This window comes from Mus caroli, unplaced genomic scaffold (assembly GCF_978045245.1).
Source record: "Mus caroli unplaced genomic scaffold, Mus_caroli_1 scaffold_9, whole genome shotgun sequence".
NCBI lineage: Eukaryota > Metazoa > Chordata > Mammalia > Rodentia > Muridae > Mus > Mus caroli.
Window position 1 is genome coordinate 6,657,900 of NW_028227264.1, and position 22,867 is coordinate 6,680,766.

At 42.0% G+C, this 22,867-nt stretch overlaps 1 protein-coding gene across 1 annotated transcript; it reads right to left on the reverse strand.

The window, feature by feature from the left end:
• Positions 1 to 8,920: 8,920 nt before the first annotated feature.
• Positions 8,921 to 9,478, reverse strand: LOC110303728 (cytochrome c, somatic-like). Its single transcript, XM_021174929.2, has 2 exons — positions 9,398 to 9,478; positions 8,921 to 9,200 (listed from the first exon to the last, which is right to left on the reverse strand). The coding sequence occupies exons 1-2, from the start codon at positions 9,476 to 9,478 to the stop codon at positions 8,964 to 8,966; spliced, it is 318 nt and encodes a 105-aa protein (XP_021030588.1). The 3' UTR covers positions 8,921 to 8,963.
• Between the last annotated feature and the right edge of the window lie 13,389 nt (positions 9,479 to 22,867).

Genomic DNA, 22,867 nt, shown 5'->3' on the forward strand with positions numbered 1-22,867 from the left:
GAAGATGAAAATGATATCATTATGTTCTAAGGAGAGTCTATAAGTTTTACAAGCCAATTCCAATGGTCAATGAATCAGAAAAGCTGTTTCCCTCCCCACCACCCCCGCCGCCCCCAAGGCTGACTCTTGCAATTCTTTGGGGTCTGTTCATGACAACCAATGCCAAAAATAGAACCAGAGAAGAGGTCCTGCTTCCCCTGAAGCTTCTGAGTGCTTCCCATCAGCGCGTCAAGACGGACAACAGTGTGGGAAAATAACCCTTCCCAGCATCTGATAACTGTGTGGACATCCTAATTGCAGGATGGCATCCTTTCAGACAAAACGTAGGATTCCCCAGCTGAATGGCTGTCTACACTGTACCACCTCACATAACTGAGATACACCAAAGCTAAGAGGAGGGAACTTGCTGGGGGTATGGCTCGGAGCTCCAGAGTTGGCCTAGCGTAGTTGAAGCTCTGGGTTCCATCCCTAGATCCACAAAACAGAAAAGGAAAAAAAAGAAAAAAGATCCCCAGGCTGGAAGACATAGATTCCTCTGATGATTTTTAACTAGCTTTATCTAATAGGGATTTATTTAACAGTAAAAAAGAGACAACAAATGCTACCCACTGCTCTGCCTACCACTGTATATTCTGTTACAATATGGCAGCATATGAACAGAATTGATCAGTTCAGAGAGCAACAAACAGTGTGTGTGTGTGTGCATGTGTGTGTGCGTGTGTTGGTATTGCTTTTGCAGCAGAGAGCCCTAGAAAGAAGGAAGGGAGGAGAGCCATGACTGAGCACGCCATGTGCTAGACTCCTAGCTTTGATCACTCTGTCCTTGTGGCCTTCACACTGCCACAGTCACTAGTAGTCCCACTGAGAACACTAAGCTCAGAAAGTTTAAGGCCAATGTCCAGTATCACACATCCTGTAGGGTTGCAAGGCTTAAACTCAAGTCCCTCAAGGGCCAGGCTTGTAGCATTTTTCTTAACATCAAGCGAAGATTAAAAGAGTACCCTCCCATCTGCAATAGTGACAAAACTGAGTGCTCCACTGCGATGCCTCTTCACAGCTAATTGTTATCTATTCAAGAAACATCCAACAGCAGACTCGTTCAGTCTACACCGAGCATGTGCATCGCAGCCAATGTTTTCGTGTCATTTTACTGACACACATTTCTGGCACATTTGGGAGGACTAAACATTTATCAATATTTGGGTTTCACCAGCGTAATATGCATGCAACGGCTTCCCTCATTTTTGGAAGGCTTTAATAAACAAGTTCATAGTCATGGATAGAATGCTGAATAACTACCTCACATCTGATTGTGTTTTTTCCTCAACTTTATTTTCATGTTAGGAAAAATGAACACTTTTCCCCAAGTCCTAGAAAAACAGGCACCCAAAGGCATGGGATAAACCTCATCATCGATCTATTTTTAAGTTAATAAATATTTAAAAGCACACATTTGTTGAATCTAATCTTAAAAATCAGGGCTCTAATGTATTCCCATGGTGTGGGTGAAACCTAATTTTAAATCTCAACCAGCATTTAAAATCCAGAAATATAAATTGTAAAATCAGAAGCAGAGCCTGCTCTGCCTTATTTAACTGCATTTTAGCATACTAATTTACAAGTATATTTTCAACCTGCTTAGCTTTTTAAAAATAATATATATATAAATATTAAAGTGTAAAATCATAAGTATACAGTTTGATACATTACTATATATGCTATATGCACTTACTCATGCATTCAATTCTCAAGTGGACACATAGAAAAGATGTAGTATTCCATAAAGTTCTCTTTGGCCCCTCCCTAGGCAATACTCCCCCATCCGGACGTTTAACATCATTGAGCAGTCTCACTCATACTCTGTCTTCACAGTCATGGGATCATATGAATGCTTGCTGTTCCTTTCTGCTGACACTCAGTAGAGTTTCTGAGGTTCTTCTGTGTTGCTTCGTGTGCTAATGGTCACTGATTTAATTTTTTTCTTTCTTAGACTTCTAAAAGCTGTCTTCCCTGCCCCAAAGCCATCTTCCTTGTCTCACAAATCCAGCCAAGCATCCCCACCACCATCCCATGCTTCAAGCAAATCGGAGTCTCCCCATTGTAAAGTGTTTAAATCAATTTGCACTCTGCCTCTTGCGTTCTGGGGAGGGACCTGCAAGTGTTGATACCTCCATCCTGCACAGCCCTTGGATGCCAGGACAGAGGAAACAGAGAAGACAGACAGCTAGTTATATGATGAATGAGTGCCAACCAGGAAGGAGCCATGGAAGATGGAGCTAGGAAAAAAATGATGGAGACAAAGACATTCATTCTCACAGTTGCTCTTCTCCTTAGTTCTCCTTCTTCATTCCTGGTTTTCTTCTACTTTTCCACCATCTCCCTTTCATCTTTTCCTCCTCCTGGCCCCTTCTCTCATCCTGAACATCTCTTACCCTCACACCTTGCTCCCTTCTCCTGGAAAGTTCCTATTTTTCTCTTCTTGTGTTAGTCAATCTCCTTGACAAGTGCTTAATGGAATTCCAGGGTTCTGAGTTTCTCAGAGCATCATTTTACCCTCCATGGAGAGAACAGTGCTATGGCTGGTCCTGACTACACAGATGTAGTGAGGGGAGTGGGCAGGCTCCACGGTCAGTAGAGAAGAAGAGTTGTGTGTGTGGCAGGGGGAGGGGATAGATGGGCCTATGTTCTATGACTTGACTGTGAAATGTCCCCAGAGGCTCATGTGTTTGAGCACTTGGTCCCCAGGTTTCAAGATCATGTACAGGAATGAGATTCCAGCTATAGATTTTAATAACCAAGCTGCAGTTCTTCATGATCTCCAGGGGAGTATGCTTCTATTAACTAACAAATTCAAACTGCACCAAAGCTGGAGTGTTTACTATGAGTGTGTGCACGTGTGTGTGTGTGCGTGTGTGCACACACACGCACACACACACACACACACACACACACACACACACACACTGGAAGTTATAACAGTTGCTCCTTGCATTCCTTGCTGGCTTCTCACCAGTGTCCACTTGACTTTGATTCCCCGTCTTCTTTCAGATCCCTGTCTTGCACCTTACCCTTGAGGGTTTTTATCTGTCACTCCAGAACTAGACCTCTCTGTTTCTGAATAAATGCCATGCTGTCTGTGGGCCCCAGACACGCTCTTCATCTAATTCTTTCCAGAGGCTCTCATCTCAGGACATCCTCTGAGATCTACCACAAACCTGACCAGCATTTCTATAGCCATGAGATAATGGAGGGCAGACTGTGCTAAAATGTGAACTTCAGAATCTGGTCTGTCTCTTAGGACTGAGGCTACTCACAGGCTCTAGGAGAGCCTGAGGTCTGATTTAAAACAATGGTCTGGTGTTTGAATTGCCAACATGTTCTTTTGGAATGTTGGCATATCCAGCTAGTATAGGCTCAAAAACTATCGGTAAAGATACAAATTTCAATCCCCATTTTAGAGGAAACATAGTATGTAACCGACAGCCATTCAAAGGATGCTATAGAATTCCATCCCTGAGCATAGTTCAATCCAACACTGTCCAGTATGACAAGTGCTCCCAAGAGCCTAGTCACTACACCCAAGCCTGCCGTGTTTTTGAACACAGTCTCCATTGAGAGGAGATTTTTTTCCTATTATTTTCCTCCAAAAGGGTAATCACCTAAGAATCATAGAATTTGCCATGGATGGGAGCTTCAGGTACACTCTCCCTTTCTTCCTTTCTATGTGTTTATCAGCCAGGCACATACATATGGAAATGTGAGCCTGTACATACACAGTGGAAAATGTATGACGGGAGATTTGTGCCCAGCATGGTAACTATTTCATAAGTGAGAAAATGATGCTCCTAGTTTGCAGAGAACACACACAGTGCAGCCTGTAGCCTCCTGCTTGGTGGGAGCCTTTCCAATCCTTTAAGGGAAATACCGTTACAGTTGTGTCTACTCGGACTGGACTCTCAGAAAACCTAAATCTTCAGATAGTTAAGGGAAATAACTGTTTTATATGAAGTAAGATCCTCCCAATATGCTCTTCTCCATGCAGTCTAGTTCACATAGAGTTCTCTATGCAGTCTACTACATATATAGAGTTCTCTATGCAGTCTAGCACATATACAGAGCTCTATCTTCAGAATTTGTTTGGGCTGCTGTAACAGAATACCAACCACACTCAGGATAGCTCTAAGAACAGAAATAGATGGCTCACTGTGAGGAAGCCAAGTCCAAGACCAAGGCTAACAGGGGGTCTGTGAGAGAAGGGTATTTTCCACACCCCTCTCCATCATTAGACCATGATCAGGCAGACTCAAATCCAATGTCCTCTCTCTAAGTACATTTATCTGCAAACTTCATTGATTTATATGGACCCACATCAGTTTGATTAAAATGAGCTCACTTGAAATTGATAAGGTCATGAAGACCAGTTTGAAATAAGGTTGTAATCTGAGGTGCTGGGGTTCAGAGTGCAACATATAAATGCACAGTATAGGCTCAGATGAAGCACTACCAGGGAGTTTAAAACATAATAGCTTTTAGAAGATGCTATTGTGATGGTTTAGAAGAAGCACAGGGATACACAGCTTTCATCATAGCACTCTGGGAGGCAGAAGCGAGTGGATCTGTGTGAGTTACAGGACAGCCTGGTCTACAAAGTAAGTTCTGGGCCAGCCAAAGCTATAAAGTGAGAACCTATCTCAAGAGGGTAAACGTTATTTTTAGCAATTGTCTAATGTTGCTGTTCCTTGGTTTTCCCATCTGCAAAACGGGACAAATATGACGTAAGGACTGAATGAATATATATTTGAACAAATCCATACATTACTGTGTATTTTTTATTAAAAGTGCCAGCTTAGGTAATACCTTGTATTGTTTACCTGATGTATCTATGCCCCATTTCTTCTCAATCATCTACTAATTAGGTCTTTGAAAATAGTAAATTAATCTATTACAAAGTCATCTGGCACTTAAAACCATAAACATATAAAATATATCACAGCACTAAGATGATGTAAAGACACACATGTCTCAGGTCATCCCTACACTGTAAGTATTGTGATCACACATTTCTCTGGAACCATCAGGGTGGCCTTAATCACACCCAGGTACGCTTCGTTTTGTTTTGAGTTCAAGGGAACCACTGTAGCCTCTAGCACTGTGAAATAGAAGAGGGAAATCCAGGAAGGACCTAGATCTAAGTCCTGTCAGAGTAAAAGAGCACCAAATGTCACCTGGCCTGATTTTATGTTCACACTGCCACAGGGCCACCCTATCTGTGTGCCACAGCAAACTCGGCCCATCAGCCTGCAGACAGCTTCTTCCTTTTCCTGCACAATTCCATCTATGGGACCAAACAGAACTCACCTGATTCCTTTTTCAAATGATTGTCCTTCCACTCCAGGTTGGCTAGGTCTTCTCTCTCGTGCCCAGAATCCCCTGGTCTTCCCACTCCTCCATTCACTCTCCACACATCTCTCATGGGAACAGATTCTTCCTGTACCATATGAGCTTTGCTCCTTATAAGTGTGAATTTCTCAACTTTGAGATGCATTGCTGAGGGCTACAAACAACCTTCATGGTCGCTTTTCCTTATTTGACAATTTCAATTCCTCTTTCTAGCTTAGGTGACTGGATGGCAGTACCACAGCATGCGACAGTCCAACAGTGTACATTCCACTGAATTTAGGAAGACATTAAACTATAGATGGCTAGTCTTGATGACATTTCACCAGAGTTTTTAAAAGTGGATTAGCACTTTTAAATAATATTTTATCTTAAGAATTCCATATATGCCTGCAATATGGTTTGACCATATACACCCAACTTCTCCCCATCATTCCTCCCAAATTTACCTCTGATTCCCCAACCTTTTCCAACTTTGTATCATTTAAAAAAAAAACAGTCCGATTTCTGTTGTTCATATATATAAGGGTATGCTCAATGTACCATGGTCCATTCCCTTAAAAGAAAACTGGCTCTCCCTTTCCTGGAAACCATCCATTTTTGGTGCCTCCTCAGCAAGGACTGGGAGCTCTTGAGACACATCTCAGATACTAGAATATTGACTGGCTTGGTCTTGTGCAGGTCTTGTACAGGTTAGCATAGCTGCTATGGTAAATGTTGTCATAAATGCCCAGGTCCCATCAAGTCCAGAACCCTCCCTTTCCCTGCTGGCTCAAAGAGTCTTTCTGCATGCACCCTCTTCCATGACTGTCGTGGGTGGGGAGGGTATGATAGAGATCTCCCATTGTTGTTGAGGGCTCCACAGCACTTACTCTCTGCACTCTGACTAGTTGTACCTTTGTGTGTTGACTGGTATCTATTACACAAAGAAACTGCTCTAATGCAGTCTGAGAGCTGCCATGGTCTATGTATGGGAGTTTGATACTCTGTCCATTTAGCAACATAATAGGAGCAGCTTTACCCCTGGGACCTATAATCTTCTCAACCATGGGTTCTTGGTTCTCATAGGTTCTCAAGGGTAAAAAGTACCAGGCATGCATTTCCTCTATGGAGTGGGTCTTAAATCCAATAGAGTTTTAAAAATGGATTAATGTTGTTAAAGTCAGAGCTGGGGAGATGGTTCAGTCAATAAAGCTCCTGCCTCACAAGATTAAGGCCTAAGTTCATATTTACAGAACACTTGGAGGAAGCCAAGCATTGCAGTGTCTGACTATAACCCAGTGACAGAGAGAAGAGAGTGTGAGACAGAGGACCTCTCAAACTTCACCTAAAATTCTAGGCTAATGAGAGACCCTATCTCAAACACAAAGTGAAAGACACCTGAGGAACAACACACACACACATGTACACAAATATACACACATATACACATATGTACATTCATACATATGCACACATGCATGTACGTACATATATATACATTCACATAAATATACACATATAAATGCACATACACACAGAAATATAAATGTATATGCATATAAATACACATATGCAATATACATACACACATACACATGCACACATACTCATCCACACCCAAATACACACACACACATGGGCATACACACACACACACACACACACACATGCTTAGGCATGAACCCACACATAAATAGCATTCACACACACAAACACAACATGTGTACACACAGAGAGATAAAAGAATAAAAAATAAAAATATTTAAGGAGAGATTCTTTCCATCTACCTAATTTTCTGTCCATTCCATTGCTTATGTGGAAGTCTTAAGAGACTTATTTGCCAAGCAAGTTGCATGATAATTTTAAGGCCACAAGAATTATGAACAGATTCTTCACCATCTTTCCTGGCAGTACATTTTATAAGGCTAAAATGCTGCTAAAAAACAGCAATGTGAATACAACATTGACCTAGTACTGAACGTGGCACAGAAAACAGAGACAGCTCATAGAAATACCACCACATTGGTCTCCATTGACTCAGGAGGACACAAGTTGGTGGCCACTCCTCAGAGCTTTGGAAGTTCCTACTGGCAAGTATTTTAAGTTTCCTATTCTTGTTTTAAATTTCATTAAGAAGGGGAGCTATGCTGCTCTCCATATTCCAGTTGCCCAACAAGGCATACCCAGAAGTTTCACCAACATCAGCAGGTGTTCCAGGAGACCTCCTTGGGGCACTGTCTCTACAGTGTTCATAAAGGGTGTATGCATTTGGTGAATTTGCCAATCCACCCTCGACAAGTCCATGAAGCTGGAGCTTCATTAAGTCCATGCATTAAGTGAATCAGAAGAATCCTTCCAAGCAAGCTGAGAAAAAGATCTTTAGCATTTCAAGGAAAAGATGACTCAAAGCTAGCTTCCCCACTTGAAATCCAGAGTTGAAATTGGATCTCCATCTAATGCTGCTGGCACAGACCTTGGTGTTGAGAACACTCCAGAACTGCCAACTAAAATCAACAGCCTCCTGAAAGTGATTTTGTGAATGCATAGCATTTAAGCTAGCAGGGAAACTATCTCCTGGCTGGGGCTTGCACAGTGGGTGGAGGAATGGACACAGTTCCCTTTGGGTCCCATAACAACAGCAGAACACATTTGCTCTCCTTTTTAGTCATATTCTTCAGAATCGCTGGAACTCTAACTAGCAGAAATAAAAGGCAGCACTAAAAATGAGTTTTCACTGATCTAAACACTGACTCAAGCCCTAAGTCCTGATGTGTAAGCATTATTTAAAAGAAGAATGTCTCAGTCAATGCTCTACTGCTGTGAAGAGACACTATGACCACAGCTATTTCTATAAAAGAAAGCATTTAACTGGGGCTTGCTTATAGTTTCAGAGGAGATTTAGTTCATTATCACCGTAGTGGGGATCATGGTGGAACGCAGAAAGAAGTAACTGAGAATTCTACATCTGGTTCCTCAGGCAACAGGAAAGGTGATACTGGGTCTGGCTTGTGCTTTTATAAAAATAATTTAAGTGTTAAATATTCTTTGTTTCATATCATACATAAATCACAGTAAGTGTCTTTCAGTGGCTAAGGGCAGCATCCTTGACATAGGGAATTCTAATTAAAACAGCATCATCAAGAAGACTGAGTTGTTTCCTAATGTTTAGTCATTGCCTGTAATGGGCCAGGGAACACAAACTGAAACACAGTGAGTCTTGTTTCTGCGACAGTGATAGAATTGCTCAGTGTTTAAACATTTTCATATACCCAGTTGTATAAATCTAAGTGTAAAGCCATTTAATCGGTTTGAGGTGACACCCCCATTTTTATGGAGAGTAAGACATTACTAATTAAGTCCAATCTTATCTTGAGAAAGGGAGAGCAGTGTTAGCAGGGATACAACCAGAACTGTTACTTTAGAAAGATCGTATCCACTTTACCAAAAGTCAGTTTTACTTAAATCAGTACTGTCCAATAAAAACACTGTTAGCCATTCGTGATCTGAATTTGGTATCTGAATTAAATTGTGGTATATATTAAAAGTTGGGAGACATTTGTTTTAAAATAAATATATCATTGGAATTACTCATTAGTAGCCATTTTAAGATAAGCTATTAGGCCTGCCATTTTCCCTTTCTTCTTAGTTCCAGCAAAGATCATTTTTTGTTCCAGGGATATAATTTTGAGATTCTCCAAATCCTCCATCAGGGCATCCTGTCCACAGGTGATGCCTTCATTCTTGTTGGCATCTGTGTAAGAGAATCCAGCAGCCTGACCTGCCTTCCAACCAGACAGACCATGGAGGTTAGGTACATTCTTTTTTTTTGTTTGTTTGGTTGGTTTTTTTGTTTGTTTGTTTGTTTTGAGACAGGGTTTCTCTGTGTAGCCCTGGCTGTCCTGGCACTCACTTTGTAGACCAGGTTGGCCTCGAACTCAGAAATCTGCCTGCCTCTGCCTCCCAAGTGCTGGGATTAAAGGTGCGTGCCTCCACTGCCTGGCTGGGTTTAGTAATTCTTATACTTGCCTCCCTTTCCCACAGTGTAGCACTGGGCACACTTCTGAACAAAAACATTCTTGCCTTTTTCAACATCACCCATTTTTAATTTACTCCTGGCTGGTCAACATCACAAACGTTCAACCTGAAGACAGACATCCCGACAGATATACTTCTTCCAACAAAGCCACACCAACTCCAACAAGACCACACCTCCTAAACCATCTCAAGTAGATCCACTCCCTGAAAACTAAGCATTCAAATATATGAGCCAATGGGAGTCATTCCAATTCAAGCCACCCCAAAGCGGGGAGTGGGGGCGGGGTGGGGGAGGGGGGGACAGTAGCTACTACATTTATATAAAAAAGAAATCAGTTTGTCACAACTCACTTTGGTAGTTTCTCCAGTTGTTAGTGTTTGGATTAGTAATAAAACAATATTTTCTAAGAATACTGTCTGCATTTTAGATTAAAAATTAAGGTTTAAAATAAAGTATTTTAAACCAACTACTATGGCCGATTTGGAAACAAAACTCTAAGCTGGGGCGCTGACTAAGTAAGCAAAGCACATGCTTGCAAGCATGAGGACTGGAACTCAGGTTTGGTGAGAAACTGTCTCAAAAGGAAAGTGAGCAGAAATAGAAGAGAATGCCCACTGCTGACCTCTGGCCTCTACATATACATGCACAAGTGCATACGAAGCTGTGCCCCCCACACACACACCCTTAAAACTACTTCTGTATCCTCATAGGTGAATGCATTCCACAACAATTCCTAGACACTAGTAGCTGCCAAACTTAGAAATGTGCACATGCACCCTGCCAAGATGTCAGTTCCTTCACCAACCTTCCACCTCCAAGTGAGGGAGACGTGTAACCAACAAGTGCTTCACTCATGAGTGTTCTACATATCAATGTAGCAGAATTCACAGTGACACTTAGTGGAAAGGTGTCACTCAGGGCACTCAGGTTCGAGACCCGAATTCATCTGTAACTAGTCATGTGATATTGAGTGAATGACATTCTTTGACTGGGTTCCTAGACAACCAGTGTGAAGAGGCCAGGCCCTGGCACTGGGAGATGCGGTCAGTGGGACACAGCATGCCACCTGTTTAAGCCCTCCCCGCACCCCCCAGTTTCAATTCAATGTGTTACTGCCAGGGCTCTAACAAGGGCAAATTTAAACACTAACCCTACAGCTTACACTAAGGGTCCTCTAGGGAGAATGGATGCCTCTAAACTACACCAGATCAAAATGAGAAATCCAATGAAAAAAGATCCATTTGTCTATAAATACCAAGATTAACATCTATGGACACCTCCAAGTTCACAAAAATTATCATGCTAAAAATGTCACACTCCCCCCAAACAGTGCATCTGAGGCCCTGAAATACTAAATGAATTACCAACCCCAGACTTAATCAACCCTCAGAAGCCAACTTCATCTCTGCTGCAATAAGCCAGAGCTAACCTCAGTGTTTCCTTATGATGTCATTCCACAGAGAGACAAAGCTACGGTTGGTTTCCTTCTTAAAGGAGCGCTCATCTCCTTGGCCTTGTCTCTACCTTCGCTGAGCTTTGAAATTCAAGGTGCACTGTGGAGTATGTTTGTTCTTATTCCTCCCATCCTCATTTTTAAAGTTACTCTGCTTCAAACACCTCCCTGCTTCACCAGTTCTCTTCTTCCACTGTGCCCCCACTTCCTAACTAACATATTGTATTTTAGCCCTAAATAGTTCTCTCTTCTGTTTCCATTTTGAGCTATCTGATCCCCACTCTTGAATAAGGAGATTTTTGTAACTGTATTTGCTTCCAAAGCAGAGCTTCAGACTTTTCCACAGTGTGATAGAATATAGTAGAGATAATTTTTAAAAAGTTATTGTGACTTTTTGGTGTCTGTGTGTGTGCTTACACACCCATGTGTGCCCATGTGTGAATATGTGTTTGTTTGTGTATTCACTTGTGCTTGTGAATGTAAAGAGCCAGTGATTTTCCTCTTTCGCTCTATATTTTATTTTTTTCATAAGATTTATTTATTTATATCCTATGTTTATGTGTGAGTATCTGCATGAATGCAGATGTATTACATATGTACCTGTTGCCTGAGGATGCCAGAAATGGGTATCAGTTCTCCTGGAACTATAGTTAACAGATGGTTGTGATCTACCGTGTAGGTGATGGGAATTGAACCTGGGTCCTCTGCAAGAGTAGCAAGTGTTCTTAACCCAATGGGTCCTCCTTTAGCCACCATATCTTAATTTTGAGACAAGGTCTCTCTCTAAACTTGAATCTTCATGTTTCATCTAGACTGCTAGCCAACATCCTCCAGGAATCCACCTACCTCCACTCTCCTACAGTACTGGAAATACAGATGGTCACTGCTATCACAGGCTTTCTCATAGGTGCTGGGTACCCAAACTCAGGTCCTTGAGCTTATGTGGTGACCACTTTACCTACTGAGCCCTCTCCTCAGCCTACCCCCCAAGGGAATTTTAAAGAAAAGAATTAACAGCTCTATCTACAACCATGAACTTTTCCAGTCTAGATATTCTACTCAGAGAATTGAAACTATTTCATCCAAAATGATGTAATCTCATGGGGAAAAGAGGATTTTTAAAAAGATTCTGCAATCATTAGCCTGCCCAATCTCAGATGGGAGTGGATGATATTTAAGGTGAGAGATTTTACCAGTTTTCAAGCTGTTACACAGTTCTCAATCTGTCTGTACTGAGACATTTGTAAAATGCAGAATATACTGTCTTTGACAAAATAAGAAAGCAAAAGTGAAGGGAGGGAAGTGGGCTGCTGTAATGATGGGTGACGTGGACAGCTGCTCTGGGCCTGTGGAGATGGCGCACCCGCTCCATTCTGCTCGCTCTACAGCCCTTCCTTGAGGATAATTGAGTGCTAATTCAAGTGAATGAGGCAATGGACCAACACAGGTTTCATAAAATATGAATGTTCGCAAGCACACATTTCTTCTGGCAGCTGCTTCCTCAGGATAGCCCTGGAACACATAATCACATTCACACTGAAGTAGGCTTCGTTAAGTGTATTCATTGGCCAGCAGCAAGCCATGATTAACCCTTTTACCCTACTTGAGACAAGAAAACTAGTAATCTTAGAGAGAAATAATGCCACTACTTGCTAATTGTCTTCGAATTTCATGCCTTTGGTAACAGCTGAGGATTATAATCTAGAATATGGTTGTCTTCAAATAATATGAGCATATGGCTATTTGTGGAAGTTTGAAGAGGAAACCCTCAAGACTTACTAAAAGTTCTTTGCTCTACAGCAACACTAAATAGATGCCTATATGATGAAGAACATTAGTCACAAGTTGGTGAACTACTAATCTTGCACTAAAATGAGTACGTTTAACATGAGTTAGAGTTGTTCAGCCAGGTGTTGTGTGCTTTTAGTCCTAACAATTAAGAGATAGAAGATGGCAGCTCTGTATGAGGTCAAGGGCAGCTTGGTCTACACAGTGAGTTCTGGTCTAAGCTGTATAAGATCTTGTCCCAAAGCCAGTAAACAAATAAATAAAATTAAAACATTGTGCTGACCATAAAGAAACATGATGATCTATAATCAGAATGAAATACTTACCAGTCACCAACCAAAAAAATATGATTTATGGTGTTTAGAATACACACAATAATGGAAATTTATAACCTGCAAGTTTATACGGCAGGCTTGGGAAGGGTGCTGTGATTTATTTAGTCTTGGATTCTCATTTTCTAGTGAACATGCTGCCAGCATGCCTGCTATACACACTGGTCTAGAATAAGAGACAGATCCCAAGGAAAAAGCTCCTTTGGAAGAGTAGATAAACAGCCTCATCTGCCTGGAGTCAGATTGTGCATCCCACATGAAACCCATGGAAGTCTATAAAAGGCGTCAGCACACTCTCATGGTGTGTCATTCAAAACAGTCTTAGTCTCACTCACAAGAAAAACTCACGCTCGATTGTTGATGACACACCAGTACTGCTAATGTTTCATTCTTACCTGGAACATTCTAACCTGCTAACCTCTCATTCTAACCTGGAACATACAACCTGTCTGTCCAGGGCACCATTCAAACACACAGTCCAGGGTAGAATTCCTTCGGTGCTGTCTGATTTCCCTACAGAATTCTCCTTCTGGGTGGGCTCGCCTCACCTCTGCTCTCATCCACAAGAAGCTGTGCTTTGTTTTCACACGTCTTAATTCCTCCACGTCTCGCAAAGATGTCCTATCACTACCCGACAGAACATAGAGACCTGCGATCAAGCCCTGACAAGCTTCATCTCATTAGTGCCTTTTTTAATCATCAAGGGTGACAACCCATGATAAATTATGTCAAAACACGAGATTCTAAATGAGAAGAGGGAAGGTGGGAAGAAAATGGCACACTCTGAGAATAGATAATGTTTCTTTACCTCTTCTTGAAATTAAAAAGAAAGAAAGGCAAGCTGAGGGCAAAGAGCAATTTGATCCAGAGAGGAGCCGCCATGACAAGGAGAACTGAAACGGGGTACTCAGTATTTCTCAGGTCTGTTTTTTTTGACCTGTCTTTTTATAGTATAACAGAGAACTTGTCTGAAACTCAAAATATAAAATAATAGTAGTAGTTGTTGTTATGATAATTATGATGATGATGATGATTATTATACAAAAGTCTGGCATCTCACACTTTAGACAGCTGTTATGGTCAAACACTACACCAGCAGAGCAGGTACAGCATCCCAAAACTTGGATGCCTGGCTAGTGTTCAAATCCAAACATGCTGCCTCTCAGTGAACTCTCTAGAACTGAGCAGAGGTGAAAGCAGAAATAGGTGGCAAAAGAAGGATGAAGGTGAATGCTAAGGGAGCCATTAGAGGCCATGCATCCTGCAAGAGCATATTCACACTCAAAAGGGAGCATCTTCAGCATCTCTCCCACCCACAGGGTCCTCACCACAACCCAGAACAAAAGACACAACTTCAAAGAATATCTACATGCCTGCTCACTTGACCTTTGCTCTCTGCCGATTACGGGTTTCCTAACTTGCTAACAGTAGGTTCCAGAAAAACTAGGTAGTAGAGAGCATAGCGTGGAAGCCCTGAACAGGACACAGAACTCCTGGTCTGAATGTCACTCAGAGAAGGAGCAGTGCTGGGGCCTGGCTGGCTCAGGGAAGCTTTTATTTAATGGTCTACACTTTGAGTTTATTAAGAAAAAAGGTCTTGATAAATATCTAAGCATATGCTTTAGGAGAGAGGAAACGAGACTTGCAAGAGAAGGAAAGAAGCACCCGCCCTAGGGAAGGTGAGGGTGTCTTGAGGGACATGAAAGAAACACTGAAGCCCAGTTTGGTGTGGACAATGGAGTCCTCAGCTTTGCCTGAAAGTCATTACTTCAATACTCCAGTGACCACTGAGTGTAAGCCCACAATAGACGCTTCTTACTGCTAGGCCCACCTCAGGAGAAAAATCTCTGAGTTGAGCATTAAGGCCTCAAAGAGCCATGTGTTTAGATTTGTACTTCCTCCTTCCTTGTGTATTTCTCGCATTAAAATAACAGGTTCAATCTAGAAAAGGTGATAAAAAATGAATTTTCCCCTCCACCTCTGATGAACTATGTATTTACATTAGATTAAACGTGTATCTTCTTTAGGAATCAAAGCCAAGATAATCAGTTAACAGTTTATATAATTTCAGAAACCCATTGGACGGCATGCTTTTAACTCCCACGCTAAGCAAAACTATCTGGAACTTACAAGATATCTGACCCTCTTCATCGGAAAATACAAACTTTGTATTGTTACTTTCAGCACCTTCCCTTCAGAATCAGGCTGCCTTTAAAAATCCTATAATTCCCTTATTTACTTCTCAACCCATAGTAACTGGACATCCTTTCCCACGACATTATCAAAACCACCAATGTCCCGGCCTTGTCCAATCAAAGAGACACAGAGTGCTTTGACAAAACTCTCCTTGGAATTTGCCCATGTCCCTTCCACTTGGCTATCTGTGGTTCTGTCCTGTGACTAGACCACCTCTGCTGACCTCATCTCCTTTACTGTGTTCTTGATTGACAGCACTCTTCACTCCCTTGAACTCCCTTGAAACTCATAGATCACTCTTAGGCATTCTCCTTATTTGGGAGAACTCATTCTGGGAGCCAACTCGTTCGGAATCCCTCTCCTTGAACTACCACACAAACATCTTTTCTCTTCTGGTCCTTTCCCCTTGGGTGAGAGAGCTGGGACACATCTTTGGTATATAAGTGAAAATAGTTTTGAGAAACACAGTAGGTCCAGTAGCCTGAGAAGGAACAGGTGATCCAGTCAATGTGCAGAAGAGGGCATTGATAACTCTTCAAGGAACCTGAGAATGGGCTCCAGAGGTAGGAGAAAATGAGTGGGTTGTGGTTAAGTCTTTCAAATGCAGTACCACATACCTGTCCATCAAAGTCCGTCTCCTCATCCTTTTAAAGTATTTAACACTGGATAGATGGACATGTCAACCACAGCTTTTCCAAAGTCTCTGCGGTTTGTTGCTATACTATATCTCCTCCACTCTATTCCTCACATATTCTCTCTCTCTCTCTCTCTCTCTCTCTCTCTCTCTCTCTCTCTCTCTCTCTCACACACACACACACACACACACACACACACACAGAGTGTTGTGGAGAAAACTATTCTCTCTTACTTTAGAAAAGAAATTCTGGTTACTTGCAGGATGCTACCACATCAGTGGTAGGGTAAGACTGCATCTGGGGGAAGGAAAAGACATATGGTATAATCCAGGTATGATATGGTGCTTAGGAGGCAGCAGGACCAGTGGCCCACAGGAAAGAGGCCCCACCTCAGTAGCATCCGAGTGACCAAAGAACAGGGCAACTTAGTCATATCCAGAGGAGAAAGTCACCCTAAAAGGTAGGTAGTGTCCCCTTGGGGAATTCCCAGGGAGAGTCACAGAAGGACTGTCGAGGTGACCCACAGCTCCTGTAGGTTTGGAGTTTGAGCTAGAAAAAAGGCAGGCTGCTCCTTGATATGTTCTAAGACAGAGCACCCCACCACCACCACCACCATCACCACACAGCTCTGGAATTCCCCGTGTGGACCAGGATGGCCTTCAACTGCTGCTAATCCTCCTGCCTCTGCCTCCCAAATGCTAGGATTACAAGCATGCACCACCACACCTGCTGCTCCTGAAAACTTCATCATGGAAAGCAATCTGACTCACAAAGAAGTTGTGACTTGTGTATCAATGAAACTGTTGCTATAATGCCCTTGCTTTACTACAGTAAACAACACATTTTATCACAGGCTGACTCTTTGCCTTACAGCTACAATGTTTAGTTTTATAAATACACATTCTGACATAGTGAGGTGGTATGGCTGGGAAGCTATTAAGATCTTACCAAACATTATCAATTCATGACAGAGTATGTCATACATTTGAATGGGAAGGATTGCCTGAAATAATTACAAACAGATTTTTGCTCACAGCAAACTCACAACAGGGCTCTCTCTCTCTCTCTCTCTCTCTCTCTCTCTCTCTCTCTCTCTCTCTCTCTCTCTCTCTCTCTCTTAATTAGATATTTTCTTTATTTACATTTCAAATGCTATCCCAAAAGGGTATCCCTATACCCTCCCACTGCCCTGCTCCCCTACCCACCCACTCCCACTTCTTGGCCCTGGCGTTCCCCTGTACTGGGGCATATAAAGTTTGCTATACCAAGGGGCCTCTCTTCCCAGTGATGGCCAGCTAGGCCATCTTCTGCTACATATGCAGCTAGAGACACGAGCTCTGGGGGTACTGGTTAGTTCATATTGTTGTTCCACCTATAGGGTTGCAGACCCCTTCAGCTCCTTGGGTGCTTTCTCTACCTTCTCCTTCGGCTGCCCTGTGTTCCATCTTATAGATGATTGTGAGCATCCACTTCTGTATTTGCCAGGCACTGGCATAGCCTCACAAGAGACAGCTATACCAGGGTCCTTTCAGCAAAATCTTGCTGGCATATGCAATAGTGTCTGGGTTTGGTGACTGATTATGGGATGGATCCCCGGGTGGGGTAGTCTCTGGATAGTCCATCCTTTCGTCTTAACTCTAAACTTTGTCTCTGTAACTGCTTTCATAGGTATTTTGTTCCCTATTCTAAGGAGAAATGAAGGATCCACACACAACAGGGCTCTCTTAATAAATAATCTCTTTTTACTCCAGAGTTGACATAGTGAAAGGGATTAACTGTGATCTGAAGACAAATCCTAGCAGGGCTCAAAGACAGTATCCCAACAGACATCTAGAGAAGCCCTTGATTAATGAATACGTTAATTAACCTGATAGCTGTACTCTTAGAGAGAATTTAATTGTTTGGTTAAAGAATCCTAGTAATTCAACCTAAAAATCACCAGTCATGCAGTGGAAAAAAATGCTGACTTGTAAAGCAGCATCTGTACGTTGAACATCCTTCTAGAACAGTCCTTGTATGACTCAGCAATTGTAACCTAGGACACTGGGGCTACCATGAGTCAGATGATGTTCCAGCTGGCCATGATGACACAGAACCTCCACATCTTGACCCTTAATCTCCCGTTATGACAAGCAGCATCATAAACACCTAGCACAAAGTTCTCAAATGTTTTTCATGTAGAGCTTGAGACTCCAAAAAATGAAGCCTTGAGTAAAGTCTCTAAGCAAGCTGAGAGATGTCTCACTCTGCTTATACAATGGGTCTCCAAGGCCCCTATCACACAGAGGCAGAACACAAGCAGATCCTGTCCTCTAACACCAGCTTAGCAGGTGGTAAAGACATAAACGAACATAAGTAAAGAGCATAGTTGTCGCGTGTATAAAATTATTTTAATAGGAAATACTGTTGGGGTGAGGCTCTGTGCGTACAGCAGGGGTAAGTATCTGCCATGTGAGCATGAGGAATGGAGTCTAGAGCCATAGAATTTATATTAATGTCAGGTGGCATTGTGGCCTCTTGTCACAGCATGTGGGGATGGAGGGAGGGGAACATCTGAAGCTGGCAAAAGCTTCAAGCTCTGGGTCTCAGTGAGAGACCCCGCTTCAGTATATAAGGTGAAGACCAATCAAGGAAGGCACACAATATCAACCTCCAGCCTCCATACCACCTGTGCACACACACACATAACCATACACACACACACACACACACAGAGAGAGAGAGAAAGAGAGAGAGAGAGAGAGAGAGAGAGAGAGAGAGAGAGAGAGAGAGAGAGAGAGAGAGAGAGAGAGGCTGGTAATAAAGTAAACCTAACACTGTTTATAAACATTCTTAAACCTTCACAGAGTATTTAATAACAACTCATTAGTGATCAGGAAAAGGGAAATATTATCTAGTAACTCAATATCCAAATATCGTTTTATAAAATGAACATTAGTTCCTGATAATCAGTTAATATACAGAAGCCAATAATCTGGATAATACATGCAAGCCAAATTTTGCTAGAGTATCAACTAGGACCTTAGCCAAAGACTTCTGGGTTTAGTAAATCTGAAACTGGAAATAAACTTCTAATCCATTGTTAAATAACAATACTAAGTTGAAACTTTAACTATTATATAAGAGCTATCAGTAAATTCGTAGTGAATAAAGGACACAGGTGTGCCCCATAAGTCTGTTCACACTATGATATATTGCATGATAAATGTTATAGAGACAGTTAATAAAAACAAGAAAAGAAAACCTTTGGGGAAAACCACATCAACAAAATCAGAATCCCAGCCAAGAGCAAAGAGTTCAGGAGGATAAAAGAAATAGTAAAATAATCTTGTTTTCTAGACGATTTTCAATTACTTTGCCATGGTGATATGTAGCATACTTAACGAGGAGCCTGACAACATTTTGGACAGGTTAGAGATAAACACATCATGAAAACCAAATAAGATTTCTTTGTTAACTTTGGTAAGCATAATGCGAGCTGCTAAACATCAGCAGCATAGTCACTGTGTCTTGATACCAAGATCCTAGTGGGCTGGTGGGATAGCTCAGTGGTAAGGTAAGGCTAGCATGTAGAAGACCTCGGGTTTGATTCCTGTCACTGAAAAACCAAACAAGCAAATCTAAGGATAACTGTAAGCTGTATAAACAATATATATTATTGTTTTCCAGGTAAAAATACTGAAGGTCAAAGAATATAGATGGTTTTGCCTATGAATAAAACTTTGTGCTTCAGTCCCTCCTCCTTGCTGGTGGTGAGTGGGGGAATCCAGCCTAGAACATTTCTGAGGGAGACAGAAGATCAAGTTGATGAAGATTGGACTGCGACCCAAGTTAAAACCTGAGTGTTGCTAATTCTTTGGGAAGTCACTTTAAGGTTCAGACTGCCATAGGGAGGAATCAGAGGGCATTTGATCTTCCCCACTCAATATTAAAATCAACAATGTCCATTCCTGCCATCCTTTGAAAACTAGATCCCATAGATGGGGCAAGCACTCCAGTGCTTTAAAGAGCAGTGTGATGGAGCAAGTCTCATTGCTAGCTCAGTTCCCATGGAGACCTGGTCTATAGCTGTCTTCACCATCAGGGCAGTTATATGTCAGGTGGATTACAAACATCATTCTACCATATAGAGTTAACAACTTCCCTGAGCTTCACATTCAGAATTAAGGCCAAGTCAGACTTGGGGCTGGAAAAGCAAGTCTGGGCTCAGTGAGTATTATAGAAAAATACCACCTTTTGAAGAAAACAAGCATAAAATAATCAACAGAATAACACCCAACACTGAAATGGCTTCAGCTTTCCTCAGGAGTCTCCAAAGAACTAACATAACGGACCCTGATTGTCTTCATACGACCAAAGTGTGGAGAGATGGTACAAAGCGATCACTTTCACTGATTCTCAGTGAAGACTGTTCCAAGATGGCTGTCCCTAAAAGCCAGTTGTTTGGGTGGACCCTACACTGTGCCCTGCTTCCTGGTTCTGCCTCTTTCTCTTTTGTGTTCAGTTCTAGGGACCAAACCCAGACCTTCATACCAGATGGCAAGTGTCCTACCACAGATCTGCATCCCTACTCCTGTCATTCAATCCTGGAAAGAATCATGTATTTTCATAAATCTCCTGTCTGCTCAACAATTCTCCTTAAAGTGGAAACAGATATTACCAATTTAACACCCTCACAGCAGAATCTGTTCAATGAGAACTTGCACCAGCACTAGCCCACTGAGCTTTGCAACTCAGAACTTGGCGAAAATAAAATAAGTGACATCTGTAAACTTCATTATAATCTCATTTTACTTTCAATATGCTATGCCACCAAAACCTACGGCAAGACATGTTAATAAAAGCAGTGGGGCCGCTGCATCCTTCTGTCTGCTCTTTTCTAACCTCTGATCGAGTCTTAACAAGCAAAGAAATGAACAAGAGCTGATCGAGGGAGGGGGCAAGCCCTGAGAGCTCAGATAATTCACACACGGTCTAATTAAGTTATAATGAAAGTGATTCTTGTGGCATTTCCCTCCTCTATTCCTGATGTTTTTTATTTTATAGTCATGGGGCGAGTTTGTGGAGAAAGTTAGCAGGCCTCCTGCAATGGGTGCTTGCCCTAACCTACAGACATGATGGAATTTGAGCGCAAGAGATATTGATGAAAAGAGCAGAATGTGGTCAAATCTGGAATGCACGCTTTTGTGGGTTTAATTCTTACGAAACCTGTGTCTGAGTTTTGTCAGCCTCTGAAAGACCTTCAGGTAAGACAGCCTGAGTAATGTTGCACTCAGCCAACCGCAAATGATGGGTAGCTAGTGCTCGTACACAGCTCCGGGGCACTGCTTGGTATTTGGAACACATTTGTTGTAAAGAACATACCAAATATATTAAGCGAGCATTCTGTAGCATAGATAAAGATCTGCTGAATTAATAACTTTAGTGGCAACGAGCTTTTCTTGATCCTTCAAATTAAGATTCCCCCACCCCTCTTGCTTAATCACCTCCTTTGGCCTTAATATATTGATCACATGGTAATTTGAGTACTTATTGGTATGTTTTCTGACTCTCTGCTTAGCTGGCAGTTTTGTTGAGACTAGAAGCCAAGCCTGATTTGTCTGGCCCTATAAATCCAAGTGTTTTCTTAGAGGATGGTGTGGAATAAATGTTGCTTTTAAATGTTCAAGAAAATGAATGAATTGATGAGAGAATGACAGTTGATAGATGATAGAGCATAGTAATAATAATAATAATAATAATAGATAAATAGATAGACAGACAGACAGATGAGCTCATAGTCCTGGAGTTCAGGCCCAGATGTTAACTTCTGTTGTGACCTAGTAAAATTGCTGCCTTATACAACATTCCTGCCTTTGATACATGGAATCAAGCCCAACAGCACACAGTTTTAATTACTTCCATGGTACTTGAAGATTATACTATATAGTTTGTTCTTTTAAATCAACCCTGGTTGAAGAGGTTCAAGGTCTCAGCAGCAAATGGATCTGATGGATCCTGGGCACAGTCTGAGGAAAGAGAGCAGTGGTGACACCTATTATATCATCATCTGTCCTATTAATTACAGCATCCATGATGGCCAATTTCATGTCTGCCAAGGCTAGAAGCTTTATCTATATTCTGTATTATTTCTCAGTATGAAAAATATGAGTATTTCAGTATGGTTGTTACTGGCTGCCTTGCCAATATATAGGCAGGTACACAGAGGAACTAATGCAGTTGTTACCACTATCATCTTATTGCTGGGCACCACCAGTTCACACATCCAAGCTTCAGCAGCTCAGAGAACAGAAGAGAATATTTGTTTGTCCCCATTTATTATGAGAAGAATGCATGGCTGCAGCTAGGGATCTAACCTAGCAAAAGAAGTTTATGAGTCAGAAAGTAGGGGGAGGCAGACATCAAGAGGACCTGAAATGTGGGAGGATATGGTTGTTGATGCGGGAAGCTGGGTAGGAGCCAAGTGGGAACCAAGGATAGAACTATGGATGGGAAGTGAGTTGAGTTCAAGTACCTGGACTACAGTTTTCAAACTATCAGAGTAATTTTCCTGTTTGAGCCTGTGCTTGCAACTTATCTTGTATGCCTCATCCTCAAGGAACATCCCCCAAGCTCTGCATGCAAATCAGGTAACAGCTGCTTCTCCCAAGTGCCACTGTAGACTCTTACTAGCTATCTCTTTCCCTATTAGGTGTATGTCTTTATCACATGCAGGAGGAAACCACAGACCCCCTTGTCCATGACCTAAGAGAAACCAGGGGAAAAGAGTGGGTCCTGATGATGTAATCTGGTGCTTTTATTTTATTTTATTTTATTTTATTTTATTTTATTTTGGTTTTTCGAGACAGGGTTTCTCTGTGTAGCCCTGGCTGTCCTGGCACTCACTCTGTAGACCAGGCTGGCCTCAAACTCAGAAATCCGCCTGCCTCTGCCTCCCGAGTGCTGGGATTAAAGGCGTGCGCCACCACGCCCGGCTTAGGTGCTTTTATTATAAATGAGCAGAGAGACAGAGACAGAGAGACAGAGACAGAGAGACAGAGATAGAGAC